The sequence below is a fragment of the Hemitrygon akajei genome, chromosome 8 (assembly GCF_048418815.1).
Source record: "Hemitrygon akajei chromosome 8, sHemAka1.3, whole genome shotgun sequence".
Lineage (NCBI taxonomy): Eukaryota > Metazoa > Chordata > Chondrichthyes > Myliobatiformes > Dasyatidae > Hemitrygon > Hemitrygon akajei.
The window spans coordinates 40,677,289-40,704,619 of record NC_133131.1 but is presented as its reverse complement, the minus strand read 5'-3'; the positions used below and the strand labels follow the sequence as shown (position 1 = coordinate 40,704,619).

General features: G+C 39.4%; 1 protein-coding gene across 1 annotated transcript in view; it reads right to left on the bottom strand.

Moving 5' to 3' along the window:
- The window catches only part of tmem132e (transmembrane protein 132E), a 585,697-nt gene that overhangs the window by 323,256 nt on the left and 235,110 nt on the right, over nucleotides 1-27,331 (bottom strand). Inside the window, exon 3 of the mRNA XM_073053675.1 lies at nucleotides 624-767. Within this exon, the coding sequence (XP_072909776.1) occupies nucleotides 624-767 (144 nt within the window). The remainder of the gene's footprint in view (nucleotides 1-623; nucleotides 768-27,331) is intronic.

Sequence of the window (27,331 nt, the reverse complement as noted above, 5' to 3'; positions counted from 1 at the left end):
AAATAAGGGGTATCATCAGAAGCAAGTTGCTCACAGAGAGAAGAGTTGCAGTATCCTTGCAGTTTCTTCTGCAAGAAAGCAGGACAATAAAAACAAGACTCTTGCTACAGAGTCTAGAATATCACAAAAGAATGACAATGGCTGTCTTAAGAGTTGATGCAATACTATCCGAATGGAATGCTGAATAAATGCAATAGGTTTACAACGGTAGCTGAGGTAAATCTTGGAACACTTTCCTACAAACATTCTACTCAAAAGCAGTTTTCACTCTTTCTCTTACTCAGCATCTGTGTATCAAACACATTTCTCCAAAGAGTAACATTCTGAAGTGAGATTAAAAGTTAGTTGCGAAACACCAAATAACTATTGCGTGGTCCTGTCTGCTTAAAAATTTCTAAGTGATCATTGGGCTAAGCAACAGAACGATCTTTCCCCTTTTGCACCTTGCTTCAAATCTTAAAACAAAATGATTGAGAAATTGACTCGGTGTTTGCAGAAAACTTGGTCATCAATGCAAAAAGCTCCTGTGGCTGTCAAAATTAAGGTCAATAATCAGGAAAATGCTATATAAACTGAATAATGTACATGACAAATCCACTTGTACTTTCAGAAATTGTCCTCACCCATCTAAGACTCCTTGCTTTCTATTCATCTCCACTGTGGCTGTGGAATGTTTTCCTCCATTCACGATTTCTGATCTTAACTGCCAGGTTTCAGGTTTTTTGGGCCACATGTTTTTCAAGTTCACTCCTTTTTTGGCTTTTACCCTGCAATATATTAAATAAAATGTGCATTTAAACAAAGACAATGGAACTATTACCAAAACAGTGAAGTATTCTAAGGTTCTGACATGTGTAGAAATATCTCTGATTCTGAACATAGCGAAGTAATCCCCATTTACATAATAGAAAAGGTGAAGAATAATACATTTTATAAATCACTCTCATCAATCTCAGCAACAATATTCAATAAACATGTTCTACACTCCTAAGAAGTATTAATTCAAGATTAGCTGCAGTAACCATAGAAATCAAGAGTACTTCAATTGTTATTGATAAACAAGTAGTATTGAAGACCATATGACATAGGAGCAGAATTAGGACAGTTGATCCTATCGAGTCTGTTTTGCCATTTGATCATAGCTGATATATTATTCCTCTCAACCCCATTCTCGTGCCTTCTGCCCGTACCCTTTGATGTCCTTGCTAAAAAAAAAACCATCACTTACTTTACTTCAAATATACTTAATGACTTGGCCTCCACAGTCGTCCATGACAATGAATTCCACCGTTTATCACCCTCTGGCCAAAGAAATTCACCTTCATCACTGTTCTAAATGGGTGTTCCTCTATTCTGAGGCTGTACCCTCTGGTCCTAGACTCAACCACCATAGGAAACATCCTCTCCACATCCACTCTGTCTAGGACTTTTAATATTCAATAGGTTTTAATGCGATCCTCCCCTCATTTTTCTCAACTCCAGCGAGTACAGGCTGAGCCAAATATGCCTTATTTGTTATCCCTTTCATTCCAAAAATCATTCTTGCAAATCTTTCCTGCACCTTCTCCAATGCCAGTGTATTTTTTCTTAGATAAGGGGCTCAAATATGCTCTGAATACTCCAAGTGCTATCTGACCAATGCTTTATCTTTATCTGATCTTTATCTTTATCAATGCTTTATCTGACCAAGTGCTATCTGACCAAGGCTTGCTGGTGGCTATCGAAGCCAATACGAGCCAGGCAGACCCGGCCGCAGTGGCTTCAAGGGAAAAGTCGGGGAGGATGGTTGTAGACGTGCGTGTGTCCTTCGGCTTACACAATGTTTTTTTTTTAGGTGGAGTGCACCTCAACTCTGAATACTTAGAATACTTCTTCATCTTTTGGATGTATCTTTTCTATTCCTTCCAAATTGTCCCAGAAACTCCAGCAATTGCAACTCTGCCATCATCCTTGCTAGTGTCCCCTTCCAATCAACTTTGGCCAACTCCTCTCTCATGTCTCTGTAATTCCCTTTACTCCACTGTAATACTGGTATTCTGACTTTATCTTTTCCCTCAGTGGCTACTTAATTAGGTACTTCTTGGACCTAATAAAGTGGCCACTGAGCGTATGCTCTTGGTCTGCTGCTGTCAGCTATCCACTTCAAGGTTCAACATGTTGCGTGTTCAGAGATGCTCTTCTGCATACTAGTGTCATAACGCACAGTTATTTGAGTTATTGTCACCTTCTTCTCAGCTTGAACCAGTCTGGCCATTCTTCTCTGACTTTTCTCCTTGACAAGGCATTTTTGCCCACAAAACTGCCGCTCACTGGATTTTTTTTTGTTTTTCACACCATTCTCTATGAACTCTAGAGACTGTTGTGTGTGAAAATCCCAAGAGATCAGCAGTTTCTGAGATATTCAAACCATCCCATCTGGCACCTTAGGTCCCACACATCCAGGTTCAGAAACAGTTGGTAGCCTTCAACCATTAGGTACTTGAACCAGCATAGATAACTTCACTCACCTCAACTCTGAACAGATTCTGACAACCTATAGATTCATTTTCAAGAACTCTACAACTCATGCTCTCTGTATTATCTATTTATTTTTTGATTTACATAGTTTTTTACACATTGGTTATCTATCAGTCTTTGCTTGCGTGTAGTTTCTTATTGATTCTATTTTATTTGTCTGTTCTGCTGTGAACAGCTACAAGAAAATGAATCTCAAGGGAGTTTACGTACTTTAATACTGAATTTACTGTGAACTTTGAAATGGAGAATTAAAGTGAAAGGAATCTGGAGGCTTGGGATCCTGCTGCAATCTGAAAAAGGTGCTCTGCACTGTTCCACATTTTGTTTCTCCAATGAACAAGCAACCAACTTTTGACAATGCATTTTCCATTTAGTATTGGAGTAGTAATAGAAGTAATTACTCTTTATTTGCAATTTATACAGTACAGAAATAAGCCAAGTTCATTTCACTTTTGGAAAGAAAATTGATATCAAATGGTATGATCTGACTAAGTTTTTGTGTATGGAGACACAAGTGTGTGCAGATCCAGGAATCTGGAGCAACACACAGAACACTGGAGGAACTCAACAGATCAGGCACAGCATCTATAGAGAGAAATTGGAAGTCGACATTTTGAGGAAATGCTTTTCATCTGAAATGTAAGATGGAGAGGGGATAGGCATATAAAAAGGTGGAGGGAAGAGATGGAGCAAGAGCTGGCAGTTGACAGATGGATTCAGGTGGGGGGTGGGGTGGTAATAAGCAGATGGGGAAGCAAAGAGTGGGAATGGTGCCAGAAGCTGGGAGGTGATAACCAGAAGTGGTAATCTCTGAAGACGATGTAATATGACGATAATGAAGCTGGAGCATGAAATAGAGAGAGGGGTTAGAGAGGGCAAAAGGGTGTAGTGGGGGAGGGAAACCAGTAGGAGGAATTAGGGCAAATAGAAAGGGTGGGGGAGGTGAAAGAGTTATAGTAATGGTGGCCAGAAGATCAGGATATATTCATGTATAAAAATTATTTTTGAAAGTGATGACACACAGTTATAACTACTTAAACAAAAGTCAAAGCATTTGGTCCACAAAGGAATATTGTTCAATAATTACTGTGAAATCACCAGACATCATAAATAGAAAACAATCTACTTGGAAAACTTGATCATAATTTAGTAATAACCTGATGCTTAGTTATTTGAATTACTTTCACTATCTTTCACAGCAATGACTAAAAATAAACAACTAGATCTCATTTTACACTACATTCAAAAAGAGTATGAGTTAAAAATAACTTACACATCAAAATGGACAATTAAGAACATAAAAACATCATTTGCAATTGTTCTAAGGAAGGATGAAGTTGGTATATTTTGCATATATCTAATAGTAAATTAAGTGTTGCTTCATTTCTGCTTATGAGTCGAAGATATTACAAATTGCAAATCCTTCTCGAAGAATATTAAAGACACACTGCTGGAGAAGCTATGACAACATCAAAATGTAAATTAGTTTACTGACATGTGATTATTAGAGGAGGATTTAAAGTCAGAATGTTATAGTAGATTTTACTAAACTGGCAGGGCACTTACAGTACTTCAGCTGTCTCTGCTGAGGTTGAATATACAATACTGACAAAGAAAACTGACATTTTAATAGAAGACAATTCAGTAAATACTGATTCATAACTGGGAGGTGGAAGTACTGTATGTAAGACATGAATTTATTCTCTGACAGCAGACAGTTGACAGCAGCATGCAGTATAGCTGCTATATATAGTACTGGCTAAGTACAGGAAATCCTTAGGAACATAAACTCAAGAACAATTTGATGTTTTCATAACAGGCACAATGGAAATATTGTCAGCAAATCAACTTGACCATTTTTCTCTAGAAGGTAATTTTAATTCAGAAATAAAATTACTTTCTCTTGAATAAATATTGTTCCCAGCATATGATATGGAATTTACTCCAATATGCTTCAACTGGTTTATGGTCAAGTTCATTTTGTGTCTTTTGTTCCATGACCTGTTACAGCTGTGCATCCACATATGAGGCTCTGTCTCTTTCTGTGCGGTTATTTGTTAATATGCAATAAATTCTCAGGAGCACTTCAGAGAACAACCCCAAGGAAAAATGGAACCACCTCTTAAGGAGTGCCAGTAGTTTCTCAGATTTTGTGTTCCTTCTGCTTCTGGAATAAGAGTTCTCGTGTATAAAGTACAAGTAGGAAAAAAGTACACAGTAAATACAAAAGAAAACTTCAGCTAATAATCAACATTATTACAGATTAAAAATGCTGTTTTTAATCATTTGAAAAATGCAAAACTGCATTGTTTGCTATCCAGAATATAACTGGTTTCAAAGGTACTCCTATCGCATCATATGCAGTCACCGTAACATTCTTAGTGTTAGTCATACATTTACAAAATTACCATTGCAGAAACAAGCTACGACAGATCAAACACGTTTAGGTATTTTTCTCCACATCAGTCACTTGATTTTACTTCATATAAATAAATGTTTAATACTCTTCTTGTTCAAGCAGGAATTAAATTTATTTTTAAATCATCTACATACTAAATAATAGTAAATAATATTTCAAACCTACTTATAGACTTTTTTCAAACCTTGATGTTTTGCAATTATCTTAAATTTATGCTATTGGACTATCATCTCAACAGCACAGAAATTTTTATAGCTTTCTTTCTACGGTTCAGAATAATTATATTTAAAACAATTATGTTCCTTAACTTTTTCAGGTCTGGCACAGCTAAAACTGCTCAAGCATTTACATAACAATTACTGTTCTTCCTAAATGATAACCTAATGAGTGCTTCTGCAAAGATTCCATAGCTTTATATGCTAACTATAATCAAATGCCCAAATCTGCACTTGATTATATAACTGCAGCCTCACCAGTTCCACAAGCATAATTTTTTTGCTCACTGTTTACAAATCCATGTTATTTGCCTTTTTAAGTTTCATTAAGGCATTTTTTTAAATTTTGTGAGGTTACAAAGACAATTAAGTTCTTCTACTGTCACCAACAATGTTAGCAGTTTAAAGACATTATTGTCTAGAAACTTAATCACATAATACAGCTTTTTTCCAGCAATATGCAGTTGAAATCAATTCTCCCCAAAATAAAAAGTAATGACCAATTTTAAGTTGTTTCATGCTACTCCAGAGATTCAATTAGGCAAAACTGAGTGTGAGCGTGGAGCAAACTTGATTTCCAAAGGTCAATCAGGAGACAATTCAGATTTTTTGTTGAACTTTTGAACTCCTAGCTTTCCTTTAATATTTCAGATAAACCCCCTCTCCTAAACATTCCAGCACACCATAGACAACTTTCCAAGTTTGCTATCCACCACTGTCTCCAACCTCCAGAGCAACTTACACGGTTACTCCAGCCTGATTTTGATTCCTACAAGCTCCCCTCATTAACTCCTGACTACGTGCCACAATTCTTTTAAATAATCTCCTCCCCCACCTTCTCCCACTCCAACCCAAGGCTTGATCATTTTTTGCTGTCTTCCAAAGTTCCTTCCAGCTCCACCCTATTCTTTCTCTGCCTGGAAACCCACCAGGTTGTACATCCAAGGATGAAATGTGCAGTACAACTTTGCCAAGATCGGACATGCAACAGATAATGCAGCAAGGGCTCACAAATGTCTTAAAATATTGCATTTCAACAACAGTTCAATTGCTAAGTTACTAGTAGCACTGTTCAACTGATAGTGGCTGCTTCAGACAATTTCATAGGCATTGCCAAATTATTGCTGTAACCAACTCCAGTGTGTTTAGAGACACAAATGATTGCCAATGTTGGAATCTGGAGCAAAGAAACAAACTGCTGGAGAAATTCAGCAAGTCAAGCAGGGGAAAAAAGGGTGATTAATGTTTCAGGTCAAGACCCTATATCAAAATTGAATGTGCAGAGGGAAGATAATGTGTTATTATGTTGTTCGGTCCCTCACTGTCATGAGGGCATCCACAGTTTATCTCCACTGACAAAACAATCCTTTTTGTGGATGTTAATAAGATGCACTTCATTAGACTAAAAGTTTAATTCCAAGATCATTATCAAGCATTCCAGGTCACTGCGCTGCCACAATTAGTAAAAAGGCAATTGAAATTGATGAAGACAGAGTTACTCGGCTTGGGGGGGGGGAGGGGTGTGTGTGTGTGTGTGTGTGTGTGTGTGTGTGTGTGTGTGTGTGTGTGTGTGTGTGTGTGTGGATATGTTCCAAGTATATGCAGTATTCACTTCATTTACAGGTGTGGGTCAATGTGTGGCTGACAATTTACATGCATCTCTGCCTCTGAACAAATGACAGCTTTGAAATTAAAAGGCAAGTATTGTAGAAATATATAACAATTGCAGTCACATCTGCAGGACACAGGCTAAGCATCATGCAGTGATTGACTCCTCCTTACATCCCAAAAGCCTTTATCTATCAATGTTGCACAAAGAAGAGAGTGATGGAATGCTCTCCAATTACATAGATAAGTGCAGCAGAAATACCACTCCAAGTATTCTCAAGAGTGCAGGAAATTCACAGGTGAGTAGGTACCTGATTGTTGAGCAGGTCAGTAACTTAAGTACTGCTGATTAAAATGCATATAACAAAGGGTAAACAAGCCATCTGCTACATAGAACAGCTTGTAGGATACAATTCAAAATCATCAATTTCAAAATTACAAAAATCATAAATTTCCAAGTTTTGAAGATACTTTCAAAAGTATCTAAGAACAGAGCATTTAGTGACTAGGAGATGGAAGAGGGGAGAATAAGAGATTTAGAGGCAGACTAAGGTAAATAGTATTCTATTAAAGGCATACTTTAAGAAATGAATAAAACAATGTGAACTTTAAAATGAATATATGAAGCAATCAACCACTGAGAAAAGGATAATTTCATATATAGACAAGGATATTTGAAAAATAGGGCTATTGACTACAGGAGGAAGAAACCAGAGATCCATGAGCCAGTGCTCATTAGAGATCAGATGTAACTTTAAATTCCTTGGCATCATCATTTTAGAGGATCTGTCCTGGGACCAGCACGTAAGTGCCATCACAAGGAAGTCACAGCAGCACCACTACTTTCTCAGAAGTTTGTGCAGATTTGGCATGTCATCTAAATCCTTGACAAACTTGTACAGATGCACAATTAAAAGTATCCTGACTAATTGTATCATAGCCTGGTTTGGAAACACCAATGCCTGCGAATGGAAATGCCTACAAGAACAGGAGATCCAATCCAGTTCATCGTAGGAAAAACCTTTCCCACCATTGAGCACACCTACAAGGAGCGCTACCAGAAGAAAGCAGCATCCATCATCAAGGATCCCATCAAGGAGCACACTAATTTCTCAATTTCTGGATTCTTTCAGGTTATTCTAGTGGTGTTTAGTATTGTGGCTTTCTAAAGGTTTACATAAATATTGCCAGGTAGGCCTAAATGTTTAATGCTATTGTATAGTGACTTTGGGATGATACCAGTTGAAAATACCAATTCACTGTATACTCTGTTCATATTCCATAGTCCTTCAATTTCCTCTTTGAATTCAGCATATTTCTGGCATTTTCACTTATTCATTTCGGTATCTTGTATGTGTTTGGAATGGCTATATCTATTAAGTTGTTCTTGCTTTTTTATCCTGCAATATAATGTCTGGATGGTTATTATTGATTGCCCTATCTATAATAATGGATCAGTCATAATATAATTTGTAGGACTTAGACTCCAACCTTGTATTTATAGTAAGGCAAATACAAGCAACAACATTGCACTCAATGTCAGTAAGAAGGAAGAGATGATTGTGGACTTCAGGAAGGGTAAGACGAAGGAACAGGAACTAATCCTCAGAAGGATCAGAAGTGGAGTGAGTGAGCAATTTCAAGTTCCTGGGTGTCAAGACCTTTGAGAATCTAACCTGATCCCAATATATCGCTGCAGCTATAAAGAAGGCAAGACAGAAGGTATATTTATTCATTTGAACAGATTTGGTTTGTCAACTAAAACACTTCAAAACTTCTATCGATGTACCATGGAGAGCATATTGTTAGGCTGCATCACTCTCTGGTATGGGGGGGGGGGGGAGGAGGTTACTGCATAGGACGAAAGAAGCTACAAAAATTCAAAAAACTAGTCAGCTCCATCTTGGATACTAGCCTCCATAGTTTCCAAGACATCTTCAAGAAGTGGTGCCTCAGAAAGGTGAGGTTCATTAGTAAGGGCACCCTTCACCCAGGACATGCCCTCTTCTGCCATAGTTGGATGCAACAGCAAGGGAGATGAGGCTGAGTACAGGGCTACCGTGGGAAACTGTCACATGGTTTGAGCAGAATCATCTGCAGCTTAATGTGAAAAAGACTAAGGAGCTGGTGATGGACCTGAGGAGGGCTAATGCACTGGTGACCCCTGTATCCATCCGAGGGGTCAGTGTGGACATGGTGGAGGATTACAAATACCTGGGGATATGAATTGACAATAAACTGGGCTGGTCAAAGAACACCGAGGCTGACTACAAGAAGGGTCAGAGCCCTCTCTATTTCCTGAGGAGACTGATGTCTTTTAACATCTGCTGGAAGATGCTGAGGATGTTCTACGAGGCTGTGGTGGCCAGTACTATCATGTTTGCTGTTGTGTGCTGGGGCAGCAGGCTGAGGGTAGCAAACACCAACAGAATCAACAAACTCATTCGTAAGGCCAGTGATGTTGTGGGGGTGGAACTGGACTCTCTGACCGTGGTGTCTGAAAAGAGGATGCTGTCCAAGTTGCATGCCATCTTGGATAATGACTCCCATCCACTCCATAATGTACTGGTTAGGCACAGGAGTACATTCAGCCAGAGACTCATTCCACCGAGATGCAACACTGAGCATCATAGGAAGTCATTCCTACCTGTGGCCATCAAACTTTACAACTCCTCCCTCGGAATGTCAGACACCCTGAGCCAATAGGCCGGTCCTGGACTTATTTCCACTTGGCATGATTAACTTATTATTATTTAATTATTTATGGTTTTATATTGTGATATTTCTTCACTATTCTTGGTTGGTGCAGCTGTAATGAAACCCAATTTCCCTCGGGATCAATAAAGTATGTCTGTCTTCTTATTGTTACCATCAGGAAAGAGGCACAGGAGCCTGCTCTGTCATAATTTCCTCTTTCTTTGTCCCCTCTTTCTACATTATCATGTATTGCATTGAACTGCTGCTAAGTTAAGAAATTGCATGACTAAATGCCTGTGATAATAAACCTGATTCAGATAAAGTATGGTGTCTTTTATAAATTGTTATTTTAAAGGAAGATTTGGTAAATGATGTTTGCCACTTGAATGTGCCTGTGTAAGTAATCAGACTTGAGTTATAAACTGCTGCACGATCCCGTAATATGTTGGATTGTTTCTGGTTTCTCTTGGCATTTTCTGCATTTATCATCTTGAATTTGTTGGTCTTTTATTATGTATTTTTTAAATCATTTTTTCTATTAGCCACCTAGAACTATATTGCCATAAGAAACCCCTCTGTTTCAGGGAAGAGCTCTCCAACTCTGAGCCAGGCATTTGATACTTCTGTATCAATATCTAGTTTTCTCAGGTCATGGAGATGTCTTCCATGGGGTAAATGCTCTTCCATGGGCTAACTTTTTCTTCTATAGTGACAATTTTTTCACTTTTTCACATTGTGATCTCATTTAAGTTTGTGTTTTGTAATTCTTATTAGGATTGCTGAACCCTGTTTTCATTGATGAAAATATATTCTTAGAAGTTTTATCTGACTGTTGTATAAATTTTTATGTCTGTTATTCCTCCTCCTCCTTCTATCCTAGGTAGTATTGATCTAAGTGTGTTTGAGTATACATAGTTTACTAAAACTTGTTGTTTCATTTCTTATATTTCTTTGTAAATTTTCCAGATTGGTTTCAATCCGAGATATTATGCAAAAATAATACATTAATATGGGTATAGCAAAAGTATTTATTGCAACACACACAAAATGCCGGAGGAACTCAACAGGTCAGGCAGAATCTATGGAAATGAATAAACAGTCGATGTTTCAGGCCGAGACCCTTCATCCAGACTGAAAAATAAAGGAAAGCATTCATTGCATTTGCTACATTTTTACTACTGATAGATTTGGTAGATTTTCTTAAGCCCTGAAGTAAATTTTGTTGAAAAGTTTCCTTTGTTGCAATATGGTCTATTTTCGTTGCTTGTTGATAACCCAAATACTTACGTGTTTCATGTACATCCATCAGTTGCATTGTACCTTGCTACTTTGTTCTATGTTCTACTAGATCTACGGCACTTTTATGTTTAATGTTCTGCACTTATCTAGTCCAAAGTTCGTGTTTATATCTTATGAAAATTGTTCTATTTGAATTAATTGCTTCAGCTTTACTGATGAAGAAGCGTACAATTTCAAATCAGCCGTGTACAACAGATATGTCAAGGTATAATTTGTTTGGTTGTTTTTGATTGGATACACTATTTTCGTCCAATACAGTAACTTAGAGAGCAAGTTTAAAGCTAAACAAATCCGTAGCGGGCTTAGAGAGTCACCCCGAAAAATGCCTCGGTTTATTTTGGTAATGGTAGTTGTTCTATTTTGGTTGTTAATAGATGGAGTGATTATAGTACACCAATGCTTCATTGGATGTTGTAGGAATTTCACAATTAACTTCCATTAACCATTAGTGTGGGACAGAATCGAACGCTTTTTGGTAGTCAATATAACAACATGAAAGATTTCTGCTTTGCTTCCAGACTTGATCATTTACTTATTATGTTTTTTTTTGGCATTTCCACAGTTTATTTTCTTTTCACATTGGCTGTCAGTCTTGTGTGTAGTTTTTCATTGATTCTGCTGTATTTGTAGGTACAAGTGCCTCAGGACTGGCACCACCAAGTTCGAGAACAGTTACTACCACTCAATCATCACGCTCTTGAACAAGATAACTAAACATATAACATATAACCATATAACAATCACAGCACGGAAACAGGCCATTCCGGCCCTCCTAGTCCATGCCGAACTCTTAATCTCACCTAGTCCCACCTACCCGCACTCAGCCCATAACCCTCCACTCCTTTCCTGTCCATATACCTATCCAATTTTACCTTAAATGACACAACTGAACTGGCCTCTACTACTTCTACAGGAAGCTCATTCCACACAGCTATCACTCTCTGAGTAAAGAAATACCCCCTCGTGTTTCCCTTAAACTTTTGCCCCCTAACTCTCAAATCATGTCCTCTCGTTTGAATCTCCCCTACTCTCAATGGAAACAGCCTATTCACGTCAACTCTATCTATCCCTCTCAACATTTTAAATACCTCGATCAAATCCCCCCTCAGTCTTCTACGCTCCAATGAATAGAGACCTATCTTGTTCAACCTTTCTCTGTAACTTAAGTGCTGAAACCCAGGTAACATCCTAGTAAATCGTCTCTGCACTCTCTCTAATTTATTGATATCTTTCCTATAATTCGGTGACCAGAACTGTACACAATATTCCAAATTTGGCCTTACCAATGCCTTGTACAATTTTAACATTACATCCCAACTTCTGTACTCAATGCTCTGATTTATAAAGGCCAGCGTTCCAAAAGCCTTCTTCACCACCCTATCTACATGAGACTCCACCTTCAGGGAACTATGCACTGTTATTCCTAGATCTCTCTGTTCCACTGCATTCCTCAATGCCCTACCATTTACCCTGTATGTTCTATTTGGATTATTCCTGCCAAAATGTAGAACCTCACACTTCTCAGCATTAAACTCCATCTGCCAACATTCAGCCCATTCTTCTAACCGGCATAAATCTCCCTGCAAGCTTTGAAAACCCATCTCATTATCCACAACACCTCCTACCTTAGTATCATCAGCATACTTACTAATCCAATTTACCACCCCATCATCCAGATCATTTATTTATATTACAAACAACATTGGGCCCAAAACAGATCCCTGAGGCACCCCGCTAGTCACCGGCCTCCATCCCGATAAACAATTATCCACCACTACTCTCTGGCATCTCCCATCTAGCCACTGTTGAATCCATTTTATTACTCCAGCATTAATACCTAACGACTGAACCTTCTTAACTAACCTTCCATGTGGAACTTTGTCAAAGGCCTTGCTGAAGTCCATATAGACTACATCCACTGCCTTACCCTCGTCAACATTCCTCGTAACTACTTCAAAAAATTCAATAAGGTTTGTCAAACATGACCTTCCACGCACAAATCCATGCTGGCTACTCCTAATCAGATCCTGTCTATCCAGATAATTAGAAATACTATCTCTAAGAATACTTTCCATTAATTTACCCACCACTGATGTCAAACTGACAGGTCTATAATTGCCAGGCTTACTTCTAGAACCCTTTTTAAACAATGGAACCACGTGAGCAATATGCCAATCCTCCGGCACAATCCCCGTTTCTAATGACATCTGAAAGATCTCCGTCAGAGCTCCTGCTATCTCTACACAAACTTCCCTCAAGGTCCTGAGGAATATCCGGTCAGGACCCGGAGATTTATCCACTTTTAAATTTCTTAAAAGCGCCAGTACTTCCACCTCTTTAATTGTCATAGGTTCCATAACTTCCTTACTTGTTTCCCACACCTTACACCATTCAATATCCTTCTCCTTAGTGAATACCGAAGAGAAGAAATCGTTCAAAATCTCTCCCATCTCCCTCGGCTCCACACATAGCTGACCACCCTGATTCTCTAAGGGACCAATTTTATCCCTCACTATCCTCTTGCTTTTAGTATAACTGTAGAAGCCTTTCGGATTTACTTCCACCTTATTTGCCAAACCAAACTCGTAACTTCTTTTAGCTTTTCTAATCTCTTTCTTAAGTTTCCTTTTACATTCTTTATATTCCTCGAGCAATTCCTTTACTCCATGCTGCCTATATCTATTGTAGACATCCCTCTTTTTTCGAACCAAGTTTCTAATATCCCTTGAAAACCATGGTGCTTTCAAACCTTTAACCTTTCCTTTCAACCGAACAGGAACATAAAGATTCTGTACCCTCATAATTTCACCCTTAAATGACCTCCATTTCTCTATTACATCCTTCCCATAAAACAACTTGACCCAATCCACTCTCTCTAAATCCCTGCGCATCTCCTCAAAGTTAGCCTTTCTCCAATCAAAAATCTCAACTCTAGGTCCAGTCCTGTCCTTCTCCATAATTATATTGAAGCTAATGCTATTGTGATCACTGGACCCGAAGTGCTCCCCAACACATACATCTGTCAGCTGACCTATCGCATTCCCTAACAGGAGATCCAACACTGCCCCATCTCTAGTCGGTACTTCTATGTATTGTTGCAAAAAACTATCCTGCACACATTTCACAAACTCTAAACCATCCAGTCCTTTTACAGAATGAGCTTCCCAATCTATGTGTGGAAAATTAAAATCTCCCACAATCACCACCTTGTGTTTACTACAAATATCTGCTATCTCCTTACACATTTGCTCTTCCAACTCACGCTCTCCATTAGGTGGCCTATAATACACTCCTATCAGTGTTACTACACCTTTCCCATTCCTCAATTCCACCCAAATAACCTCCCTAGAGGAGCTCTGTAATCTATCCTTCCAAAGCACCGCCATAAGATTTTCTCGGACAAGCAATGCAACACCTCCTCCTCAGGCCCCTCCTACTCTATCACACCTGAAGCAACTAAATCCAGGAATATTTAGTTGCCAATCACACCCTTCCTGCAACCATGTTTCACTAATAGCTACAACATCATAATTTCAGGTATCAATCCACACTTTAAGCTCATCCACCTTTCTTACAATGCTCCTAGCATTAAAATAGATACATTTAAGATACTCTCCACCTCCTCCTCTCTTTTCATCCCTAGAAATGCATTCAAATTTATTATCCTTTTCTTTCTTCTCCTCTACAACTTCGGGCTGAGCGCATCCCTTCTCCATCACCTGCCTTTCCTCCCTCACGCACTGTCTACTTACTTGCTCTACTGGTGAACTAACCTCCTCTCCCATAGTTTCCTCAAATTGATTTCCGCCCCCCCCCCCCCATCTTACTAGTTTAAAGTCTGCCCTGTAGCCCTAGCAAACCTCCCCGCTAGGATATTGGTCCCCCCAGGATTCAAGTGTAACCCGTCCTTCTTGAACAGGTCACGCCTGCCCCAGAAGAGGTCCCAATGATCCAGAAACTTGAATCCCTGCCCCCTGCTCCAATCCCTCAACCACGAATTCATCCTCCACCTAATTCCATTCCTACTCTCACTGTCGCGTGGCACAGGCAGTAATCCCGAGATTACTACCTTTGCGGGCCTTCTTCTTAACTGCCTTCCTAACTCCCTATACTCTCGTTTCAGGACCTCTTCCCCTTTCCTACCTATGTCATTGGTACCTACATGTACCACGACCTCTGGCTCCTCACCCTCCCACTTCAGGATATCTTGGACGCGATCAGAAACGTCCCAGACCCTGGCACCAGGGAGGCAAACTACCATCCGGGACTCCCGATCACCTCCACAGAATCGCCTGCCTGAACCCCTGACTATCGAGTCCCCTATTACTATGGTCCTCTTTCTTCTATCCCTACCCTTCTGAGCTACAGGGCCGTCCTCTGTGCCGGAGGCCCGGCCACTGTCACTTCCTCCAGGTAGGCTGTCCCCCCCCAACAGTACTCAAACATGAGTACTTATTGTCAAGGGGTACAGCCACTGGGGTACTCTCTAGTACCTGCCCCTTCCCCTTCCTGACCGTGACCCACCTATCTGCCTCCCGTGGCCCCGGAGTGACCACCTGCCTGTAACTCCTCTCTATCACCTCCTCACTCTCCCTGACCAGGCGAAGGTCATCGAGCTGCAGCTCCAGTTCCCTAACTCAGTCCCTCAGGAGCTGCAGTTCGACACACCTGGCGCAGATGTGGACGTCCGGGTGGCTCGGAGACTCCAGGACCTCCCACATCCGACACCGAGAACAACAAGCTGCCCTCACACTCATACTTCCCGAATAACTGAAAATAACAAGGAGAACTAAAAGATAAGCCTACTGTGCCCTCTTCCGCCTAAGCCCTCTGAGCCCAAGCCCTACACTCTGCTCCCGGCTCACTCCGCTGCCCGCAAACGAAGCTGCCCGCTGCTTAAGGCTGCGTTCTTTTTATATCTTCCCTCCTTCACGCGCCTGCGCAGTCCCGCCTCTCAGAACTCCGATCTGAGAAGCAATTTGAAAATGGCCGCCGCCGCACTTCTTCTCAAAGCCTCGCTGTCCTCTTCCAAAAGAGAACTACCTCACTCCTTCTCTCCTTTTTATATCTTCCCTCCTTCCCAGGCCTCCTTCACGCGCCTGCGCAGTCCCGCCTCTCAGAACTCCGATCTGAGAAGCAATTTGAAAATGGCCGCCGCCGCACTTCTTCTCAAAGCCTCGCTGTCCTCTTCCAAAACATCTATTGAAATTTTTAAAAAACACAATATAAGCTGTTAATAGCCCTTGTGCCAATGGGTTGTGAGCACTTGCTCGAGACTGCCTTGATGTTGGGAGTGGCACAGGGTTGGCACCCAGGGGTTTTCAAGTGGGCACCCTCCTTCCTCGATGTTTCATCAATTAGCCCACTACACCTTCGGAGGGCTTGACAATGACTTCTTGAATCCCACAGTCACCACCCCCACTCTGTCCTGCCACTCTCTTGATGCCCAGAACAGGTCTTTTTGCTTGATCCAAAGCCACTGACTGCTTCTTTCTGTTACTTCTGATGTGGCTCTGATGGTATGCTGCAGAGTCTGACCCATAAATTCCAAACTCGCTCTGCAATTTGATGGTGGATGTGGCTATAAATCCCCTATCACCCACTTCCAAAGGACAAACTTTTCCAGCCCCATCGCTGAGCTTCTGCTGCTGGATCTGCTTGCGTAGCCCTTTGCACTGATATGCTTTAGCTACTGAACCATACCATGGGACTGTGAGTACCACAATGTAGATTATCTGTAATGTATTGGACCAGAGAACCAAGTCTGGCCTGAGATTGATGGTACCAATTTCTGGTGGAAAGGTGAGTTGTTTATTGACATCCACCAGTACTTTCCAGTCCCACAGCCAATAATCTCACTTTAAACTCTTTATTGTGTTATTTTACGCTCTTGCTATTTACTGTAATTTACTTATATTTGCACTTGCACAATTGTTGTCTTCTGCACTCTCATTGATTTTTCATTGATCCTGTTTATAGTTACTATTTTATAGATCTACAGGAAAAGGAATCTCAAGTTTTTTATGTGGTGATATGTATGTACTCTGATAATAAATTTTAGTTGAACTTTGAACTTATTTGTTCTACTGTGAATGCCTGCAGGAAAATTAATCTCAGGGTAGTATACGGTGACACGTATAATTAGATAATAAATTGACTTCAAACTTTGATGAACAGCACTTGTAGCAGTGAATAAGCATATTGATAATCCAAATAATCTCTGCTGCCATGCTAATGAATGTGTAAGTCTCTAACACTTAGAAATCCTTGCAGCCTTACTTTAAAAGTACTCAGATGTTGGGCTCCTCATGGATTCCAGAAGCAGTTCTAACTTCATGCAGTTTCTCAACAATTATGCTGAGTGATCCACACAAAGTATGTTAGACAAGTTTCAAGTGAATTCCATCTTTTGAATTAAATGTATTTTTAAAAAAGCTGGTGATTCAATAAATTATCAATTAAATTAATTTTGGAGACAATACAAAATGACATCTTTGCAGTGTATTTATTGCTACCATATGGACTTCTTTGTATTTGTGGGCTTGCAACTCAAAATATTGACAAGTTCAGTAATATGACAGCTTCTGTCTTTTTTGGGGAGTAGAAGATGGCTGTACAGACTTTCACTTAAAAGTGCTTCTTAGTGAGCATGATAACCGCTTCCTAATTTTACTTCTATATGGCTAAGTTTTATTTTCTGCTACTCACAATTTGTTCCCCTTAATAATTTTAAATAGCTTGATAGGATTACTTCCCATTGTTCTAAACTTAAGGGAATACATAAAGCTTATGAAATCCACCCTTATAACTTAATACTCAAAGCCCTGTTATTATGTTGGTGAATTGTACTACATTATTTCCAAAGACAACACATTGGTTCAGATTCAGTGTTCTGATATTCCATGTACAACATCCACACAAATGAGGCCCTGGTTAAGAAGAAGGTGCTGCATAGCAGGTATAGGCAGCAAGACATTTAATGAGTATAAGAACTACAACAGAACACTTAAGAGGGAAATCAGCAGGGCTAGAAGGCATGAAGGTTGCTCAAGAGCTTCCCAAGAAAGAGAATCCCAAGAGCTTCTACAGATATATTAAGGTCAAAATGAAAGTAAGGGACACAACTGGTTCTCAGTGTGATCATATGTGCATGGAGCCAAAAGAGATGGGGGAGATCTTAAATAGATTATTTTCAGCTCTAATTACTCAGGAGACACAGGGTCTAAAAGTGAGGCAAGACAACAGTGAGATCATGGACTGTATGCAGATTACAGAAGTGTTTGCTGTCTTGTGACAAATTAAGGTGAATAAATTCCCAGGGCCTGACAAGGTGTTCCCGCAGACCTTTTGAGCGATTAGTGCAGAAATGGGGGGCCCTAGCAGAGGTGCTTAGTACATCCTCAGCCACAGGTGAGGAGCCAGAGGATTGGATGGTAGCTAATGTTCCATTTTTAAGAAAGTATCTAAGAATAAGCCAGGAAATTATAGGCCAGTGTGCCTGATAACAATGGTGGGAAAGACACTGGAAAGTTCTAAGAGATCAGATATATAATTACTTGGATAAACAGGGACTAATTAGAAATGGTCTACATGGCTTTCTGCCATATCTAATCAATCTTATAGTTTTTCAAGCTGGTGCTTGGGAAGCTGAAAGATCAGAAGGTAAATAATTCACCTCAACTAGATGGGCTAAACTCCAGGATTCTGAAAGAGCTGTCTAAGGAAATTGTAGCGGTTTTAGAAATGATCTTTCAAGCATCACTATATTCTGGAATGGCTCTAGAGGACTAGAAAATTGTAAATGTCACTTTAAGAAGGGAAGCAGGCAAAAGACAGGAAATTATAGGCCAGTTAGCCTATCTTCAGTGGTTTGGAAGATGATGGAGTCCATTATTAAGGCTAAGGTTTCAGGCTACTTGGAGGTCCACGATAAAGTAGGCCAAAGTCAGCATGGTTTCCTTAAGGGAAAATCTTCCCTGACAACACAAAGTATACTGCAGATGCTGTGGTTAAATCAAGATGTACAAACAAGCTGGATGAACTCAGCAGGTCAGGCAGCATCCGTTGAAATGAACAGTCAATGTTTCGGGCCGAGATCCTTCATCAGGATCCTGACTAATCTGTTGGAATTCTTTGAGAAAGTAACAGGCAAGATAGACAAGGGAGACTCAGTGGATGGTGTTTACTTGGATTTTTAGAAGGCTTTTGACAAGGTGCTGCACAGGAGGCTGCTTAACAAGATAAGTGACTATGATATTACAGGAGAGATATGAACATGGATAGAACATTGGCTACAAAAAAGAGAAAATCTGCAGATGCTGGAAATTCAAGCAACACACACAAAATACTGGGGGAACTCAGCAGGCCAGGCAACATCTATGGAAAAAAGTACAGTTTATATTTTGGGGCAAAACCCTTTGGCTGTCTGGCCGGAGGCAAAGAGTTGGAATAAAGTGGGCCGTTTCTGACTGGCTGACAGTGACTAGTGCTATTCCACAGGGGTCGGTATTGGGACCACTTTTTTTCACATTATACAGGTCGACCTTCACTAATCCGGCAGCATTGGGACCTGCAGAGTGCTGGATTAGTGAAAATGCTGAATTACAGAAGGATCACATTAAGCAATAGCTAACCGCCTCATCATACCTTTAAAATATCATGTAAATCATTACGTTAGCTAATAATGAAACAGAAATATTAAATGAGTAGCAAGTGAAATTTTAATAAAGTAATATACTGTACAGGCACAGATAAAATAAAGGGTAGAGGTAAATGTACGGGAATTAACTTATACAGAACAGTTGAGCACTTCCGCTTCTAAAGTGAGACGTTTAATATACCTTCAGGCAAAGTTACATGTCTGCAAATGTGGGGTTGTCAGGATCATCAGCATCTTCATCTTGAAAAATGAGTGAAGCATCAGGAACTGGTACTGAAACTGGCACAACAGTTTCTTCAAAAACTGCTGATGTTGGTGGCAGCACATCTGAGTGAGCAGAAGTCAGAGAAAGGAAGTCTTCTATACATCACATTTCACGCGACTGCCAGGCGGTCAGGGATTCTGCACTGGGCTCTTCCCTCGTAGTTACTGAGGGAATCCTCATTAGTTTCTTTTCTTCCGCTTAGTAATATGCTTAAATTCAGCTGGTCGCCATGTCTGATTTGAGGTCGTAGGCAGAAGAGAACGGAGCGCCAGCCGGGCGAGAAGGCAGACCGACCCAGTGCACGTCAGCTCTCCCGCCGCTAGCAGGTGAGACGGGCGGGTGCTGGGTGGCCATGCCTCACGCAAATGATATTAATAAATGCAGGAAAACAAGCAGGAATTACCTGTCTGTACTTACAAAAGCGCGACAACACGTGAGCAGATCTAGCGCAACCAAAACAATGTGCAGCAGAATGGTACGGTGGCCCAGGAAATTTGAAAGTACAGTTGTGCGGAAAATTTGAAATCAGTGCCGGATTACAGGTAGTCAGATTAGTGAAGGTCAACTATATATCAATGATTTGGAACGCAGAATTGTTGACTTGGTGGTGAAGTTTGCAGACAATTTGAAGATACGTGGAGGAACAGGTAGTGCTGAGGAAGCAGATAGTCTGCAGAAGGACTGATTTAGACATATTGAGAGATTGGGCAAAGAATTTGTATATAGTGTAAGGAAGTATATGATCATGCACTTTGGTTAAAGGAATAAAGGTGTAAACTATTTTCTAAATAGGGAGAAAGCTCAAAAATCAAATGTGCAAATGAGCTTGGGAGTACTCGTGCAGGGTTCCCTAAAAGTTATCTTACACATTAAATCAGTAATAAGTTAGGCAAATACAGAGTTAGCATTCATTTCAAGAGGACTATAATATAAGAGTGAGAATGTAATGTTGAGGCTTTATAAGGCATTGGACAGACAGCATTTGGAGTATTGTGAGCAGTTTTGGGCGCCTTATCTACGAAGAAATGTGTTGGCATTTGAAAGGGTCCAGAGGAAGTTCACGAGAATGATTCTGGGAATGAAATGGTTAACACAGAAAGAGTACTTACTCTGGGCCTTTACTTGCTGGAGCTTAGAAGAATGAGGGGGGAATCTCATTGAATATTTAAAGCCTAAAGAGGGTGAATGTAGAGAGGATGTTTACTATAATGGGTGAATATAGCACCAGAGGGCACAGCCTCAGAGTAGAAGGGTGTCCATTTAGAACAGAAATGAAGAGGAATTTCATTAGCTAGAGGGTGGTGAATCTGTGGAATTCACTGGCATGGACAATGTAGAGACCAATTCATTGAGTATATTTAAAGTGAGGTCGATAGGTTCTTGATTAGTCAGCATTTCATAGGTTATGAGAAAAGCAGGAGAATGGCGTTGAGAGGCATAATAAATCAGCCATGATGGAATGGTGCATCATGGGCCATATGGCCTAATTCTGCTACTACGTCTTACATTCTTATGATTACCAGGGAAGTTGATGAAGGGAAGGCAGTGGATGTAAACTGCATGGACTTTAGAAAGGCATATGACAAGATCCTGCATGGGAGGTTGGTCAAGAAGCTTTAGTCACTTAGTATTCAGGAAGAGATAGTAAACTGGATTCAACTTTGGCTTTATGGTAGAAGCCAAGGAGTGGTAGGAGATGGTATCTATCTGACTGGAGTGCTACAGGGACTAGTGCTAGGTCTGTTGTTGTTTGTCACCTACATCAACAATCTGAATGATTATGTGGTTAACTAGATCAGCAAATTTACAGATAACACCAACAGGTTTAGTGAACAGCATGGATGGCTTTCAAAGCTTTCAGTGGGATCTCGACCAACTGGAAAAATGGGCTGAAAAATGGCAGATGGAATTTAATGCAAGTGTGAGGTGTTGCACTTTGGGAGATAAACCCGGGTTTGGCAGAGCACTGAGGAGTGCAGTAGAACAGAGGGATTTAGGAATACAGATCCACAATTCCTTGAAAGTGGTGTCACAGGTAGAAAAATTCAAAAAGAGCGCTTACGGTTTATTGGCATTCATATGAACACAGGAGTTATGGTGATATGTTAAATTCTGTAAGACATCAGTGAGGCCTAACTTGGAGTATTGTGTGCAGTTCTGGTGCTCTATCTACAGGAAAGATATCAATACAATTGAAAAAGCACAGAGAAAACTTAAAAGGGTGTTGCCAGGACTTCAGAATGTTGAACTATAGGGAAATGGTGCATAGGTTTGGACTTCATTCTCTGAGGCGTAGGAGAATGAGGAAAGATTTATAAAATTATGAGAGATGTAGATAGAATAAATGCAAGCAGGCTTTTCCACTGTGATTGGGTGGGACTAGAACTAGAGGTCATCAGCAAAGGGTGAAAGGTGAAATGGTTAAGGAGAACATGAAAGGGATCTTCTTCACTCAGAAGGTAGTGAGAGTGTAGAACAAGATGCCAGTGGAAGTGGCAAATGGCAGTTTGATTTTAACATTTAAGAGAAGTTTGGATCATGGATAGGAGGGGTATAGAGGGCTCTGGTTCAGGTGCAGGTTGATGGGACTTTGCAGGATAATAGTTCGGCATGGACTAGATGCTGTAGTACTTTATGAATCAGCATTCTCTTAAGACCTACAATTCTACAAGTTTTCAATAAAATATGATTTTAATAACATTGAGATCAGAAATGTAATTTAAGTAATTTCCTTACTATAGTAACGTGAAATGAAATAAATGGGACAAGAATGTAAATTTAGGAAAATCGCTTATTTAGAAAAAAAATGAAACACTTGTTATAAGATTTCAGAAACCAAAAATTAACAAATTTTGCAAAAATTAATATTACATTGTATTACTCTACAGGCTTGAAGTTCTTAATGTAGGGCATCTTACATTCCATTTAAATTATTCCTACTCTGTATATTATTATGTACAAGCTAATAGTAGGAAACTAAGACCAACTGCATATTTGATTTCCCAGTGAACAATTGGGCAAAAAATAAGCAGAGGAAGGTAAATTACAATGGATGGAATCAATGTCAAATCATTTGTATCAAGAGCAGCAAAAGAAAAATTCAAACTAGATTAAAGGGGTAAGAAATTAATTTTAATTTCCAGTAATTCCAAACTTTATTCTATGGAACTCAGTGGTCAAATTTGTTCACAACTGGAGAAGAGGCTGATTTCACTCATTAACAATTATCAAAAGGATACTGACACCAATAATTAATGCTTAAATATCTGTGGTGAGTTTATTGTCGATTATATGGAAATATAGCAACTTAATGTAATTAATAGGAAGATTAAGAGCAAGCTGCTGAGTTGACAAAGATGGTAGCTAACAAGTATAAAACATCCCTCAATGTAGCAATTCATGTACTGTATGTCTTCCTTTCACATTGCTGATTGATATGTACATTAATAACAAAATGTGAGATTTTGTTATTCTATCCAATATCCTGATCAGAATGAGCAATTCTCAATAACAATTGTAAAGAAAAGTCATCTTCCAGATTATTATACAAAACATTATGTGCAGAGTGACCACAATTTTTTGCAATTGCCATGTACTCTCCCAATCACTTTATCTATATACCTGTGAAGATTCTTTAAAGGTTTCTCCTCTTACAACCCAACTTGGTTTTGTTTCATTAGCAAACTTGATAATATAGATTTTCATTCTCTTAGCCAAATCACTGATATAAATCATGAATTGTTGGAGCACAAGTACAAATTGCCATGGTACTCCCACAAGTCACAGTCTGCCTACCTATAAACAATCCATAAATTACAACTCTTTATCTTCTGTTGGATAACAAATTATTAGAGGTCAGGAGTTCCCTGAATTTTTTCTTCCTCCCATCTTAAATTGCGGGATTATTCTTGCTACTTAACAATCTACAGGAACAATTCCAGAATCTATAGAATTTGGAAGAAAATATCCAGTGTTTACTAACTCCATAGCCAGTTTTATCAGAACTATTTTCAAGTCTTAGGGATTTAGTGTCACTAACCTCTTTTTAAATAATCCTTTTTTCAGTTTTGCTAGACTCTTGGTTTTTAGTACATTTTTATCTGTGGAAAAAGACACAAATGCCTTGGTTGTTCTGCATTTTTTTTACACCCCATTATATTTTTTCCTGCCTCTGCCTATTGCTTTTAACAAAACCATTGCTTTTGTTAAAGTTATATGTGAGCCTTACAAACAGGTTGTAAAGAACTTTTTGTAGGAATTATTCAGGGAAGTGCCTGATCAATGGCATGACATCACGTGACACCGCCACCCCCCCCCCGCCCCCCGCAAATTGCTATGTTTGGAAGAAAAAGGACACTGCACAACAGCACCAAAACCTCGTCCCAACTGTGAAGGATGGTGGAAGGAGCTTCATAGTTTGTGGCTGCTTTGCCGCCTCAGAGCCAGGAAGCTTGCAATTGTTGAGGGAACAATTAATTCAAAATTGTATCAAGGCATTTTACAGGAGAATGTCAGGGTAGCAGTCCATCACCTGAAACTTGACAGAAGTTGGATAACAGAACAAGACAGTGATCTAAAAGACAAGAGTAAATTAACAACAAAATGGTTTTTAAAAAAAACAAGAAAATTCATATTTTGGAATGGCTGTATAAAGTTCTGACCTTAATCCTACAGAAATATTGTGGAAGGATCTGAAGCAAGCAGTTCATGCAAGGAAGCCCACCAACATCCCAGAGTTGAAGCAGTTTTGTATGGAGGAATGACCTAAAATTCCTCCAAGCCAAAGTGCAGGTCTGATCAATAGTTACCAGAGACATTTAGTTGAAGTTATTGCAATACATGGGGGTCACACCAGTTACTGAAAGCAAAGGTTCACATACTTTTCACAACAAATATTTGTAATATTGGATCATTTTTCTCAATAAATAAATGAACAAATATAATCGTTTTTCGTTATTTATTTAATTGGGTTCTCTTTATCTTTTTTCAATACTGTGATCAGATGTTTCCCTCTGAATAATCTACTTCACTCTTCCATCTCAACCAAAAATCAGTGTGCTTCCCATTAAGCTATGGCAACTGCCATACTACATCCTCTCTTCCCATCATCCAGCACCATAATGTACTTTTCAGTTGATGTAGCAATTTAGTTCTTTAAATATACTACAATGTTTTGTTATTCATGATGTGATTTTCTCTGCACAGGGGCGGCTAAGTGCAGATTCCATGACTGATAGGCAGAATACCTATTAAACTGCAATTATAGTTACCAGAGCAGGTTCACTTTAATTCCCCATCCCAGTCTGATTTCTCTGATCTTGTCCTCCAACATCTAATTTTGAGAAAGGGTACCTGATCTTCCAACCACACATACAGAATGACAGAGTTTACAATTTCAAGTCATTGACATTTCCAGGTTTGTTTTTATGGTTAAGCATTCTTGATCTACACTTCCTCCAGATTGGTCGTTCAACAATAATCTTTTTGTAATTTAAATTCATTTGCCTCTCATCTTATCATAAACATTACCATTGGCTCTCTCCTCTCCATCATCAAGATCTTTTCACCTTAAATCCCACTTCTAAGGTCACTAGAAAGCTTGTCTCTTAAGATGAAGACAGAGAGATACAGAAAAGGGAGAGAGATGTCAGAAAATATCCAAGTAAATTTCAGGGTAGGGTGGAGGTTAGTAAAAATGACAAAATTCACTAGTTCTGCACAAATGCAGGAGGCAGCACTAATGTAGTCATTAATATAGTATCAAAGAGATGGGTAGTGATACTGCAGCACGATTGATATAAGAACTGATCCACGTATCTGACAAATAAAAAGCATAGTTAGTCCCATGTGAGTGTCCAGGATAACTGTTGCCCATTTGTAGAAAGTTAGAAGTGGTTAAGGGCATAAGAAATGTCCTGGACTATCAAGCATAGAGAGCTGTTGTAGGAAAGCAGCATCCATCATCAAGGACTCCCACCACCTAGGTCATGCTCTTTTCTCACTGCTGCATTAGGAAGAAGGTACAGGAGTCTCAGGACCCACACCACCAGGTTCGGGAACAGTTATTACTTGAACCAGAGGGGTTAACTTCACTCACCCCATCATTGAACTATTCCCACAACCTTTGGACTCCCTTTTGAGGATTCTTCATGTCATGCTCTTGACATATATTGCTTATTTATTTATTTATTACAATGTTATTATTTCTTTTTTTTCTTTATTTTGTATTTGCACAATTTGTTGTCGTCTTTTGCACACTGGCTGTTTCTCTTGTTGAGTGTAGTCTTTCACTGATTCTATTGTATTTCTTTATATTTACTGTGAATGTACACAAGAAAAGGAATCTCATGGTTATATATGGTGACATATATGTAGTAATAACAATAACTACTTTATTGATCCTGAGTGAGAAATTATTTCATTATGGCAGCAACATTTAAAAACACATTTAGCAGTGTGCAGACTTAACTAATAATGAAGTACAGATTAACAATATACACAACAATTTACCAACGTGCAATAGTGTAATAATAATGTATGGAATAATAAAACAGAGACTACTGTACTATGACGTGTGTTCTCTTGTTGCATAGAAATGAATTGTTGTATATACTTATTGCATTTGGTAGGAAAGATTTTCTGTAATGATCCTTGTGACAGTGGTGTTGAGTCTGTTCGAAAGGGTGCTCCGCTGCTTATTGAGTAGATCATGGAGAGAATGTGCCTGATTGTCCATAACAGATAACAGTTTGTTTAGTGTCCTGCTCTCTACCACTAACTCAAAGGTCGTAGCCAAGGACAGATCCAGCCTTTTTGATGAGTTTCTTTAGTCTTTTTGCATCAGCAGCACCGATGGTTATTATTATTATATGGCATTTGATTCCTTCTCTCTCCCTATCATTTCACTGAGAGCTAGAGGACTATTATATAAGTGGCATTTCAGTATTTAGAAGATTGATCAAAGCAAAATGATCTGAACCAGATACAGAGGTCTCATTTACAAACAGTGACCAAAGTACCCTATGGTTTCAAACAAGTACCTTGAAAATCTACCATGCAATTATTTTAAACTGTTGTTATATGTGGATAGGCAAAATAGGAACAACTTACTTCACCTCTGTGCAACTGAAAGTTGTAAATCTGCATATACCGTGTTTCCCTATAGTCCATTCGACACTTTAGACCCAACCCCAACACTAGTATTTAAAATGCTATTCATCAGTCAGATGGTCTATCTTAGGCTACATCCACACTAGACCGGATAATTTTGAAAATGCCAGTTTCGCGTAAAAACGATAGGTGTCCACACTATGCGTTTTTGAAAATATCTCTATCCACATTGAAACGGAGATTTCGGCGAATCTCCTCCTACTGCAGGACACATCTACCGAAATCTAGCGACGTGTTTGGTGTCAAATCTCGCTGTAAAAGTGCGCATTTGTGTAGTTACAGTCTAGAAAAACTTAAAACGACGGACAGCTGTTGGCTCTCGAGCAGGAGAACTTAAAACTAAAAAAAAACAAATACTGGAGCGCACGGCGGCAACCGACAGGGAGTTCACGGACAGATTGACCTGACTGAAGATGAACATTGAAAAACTGACTAATTCTGTTGCATTAATAAAGCACCTTGTTAAATGTGTAAAACATGTC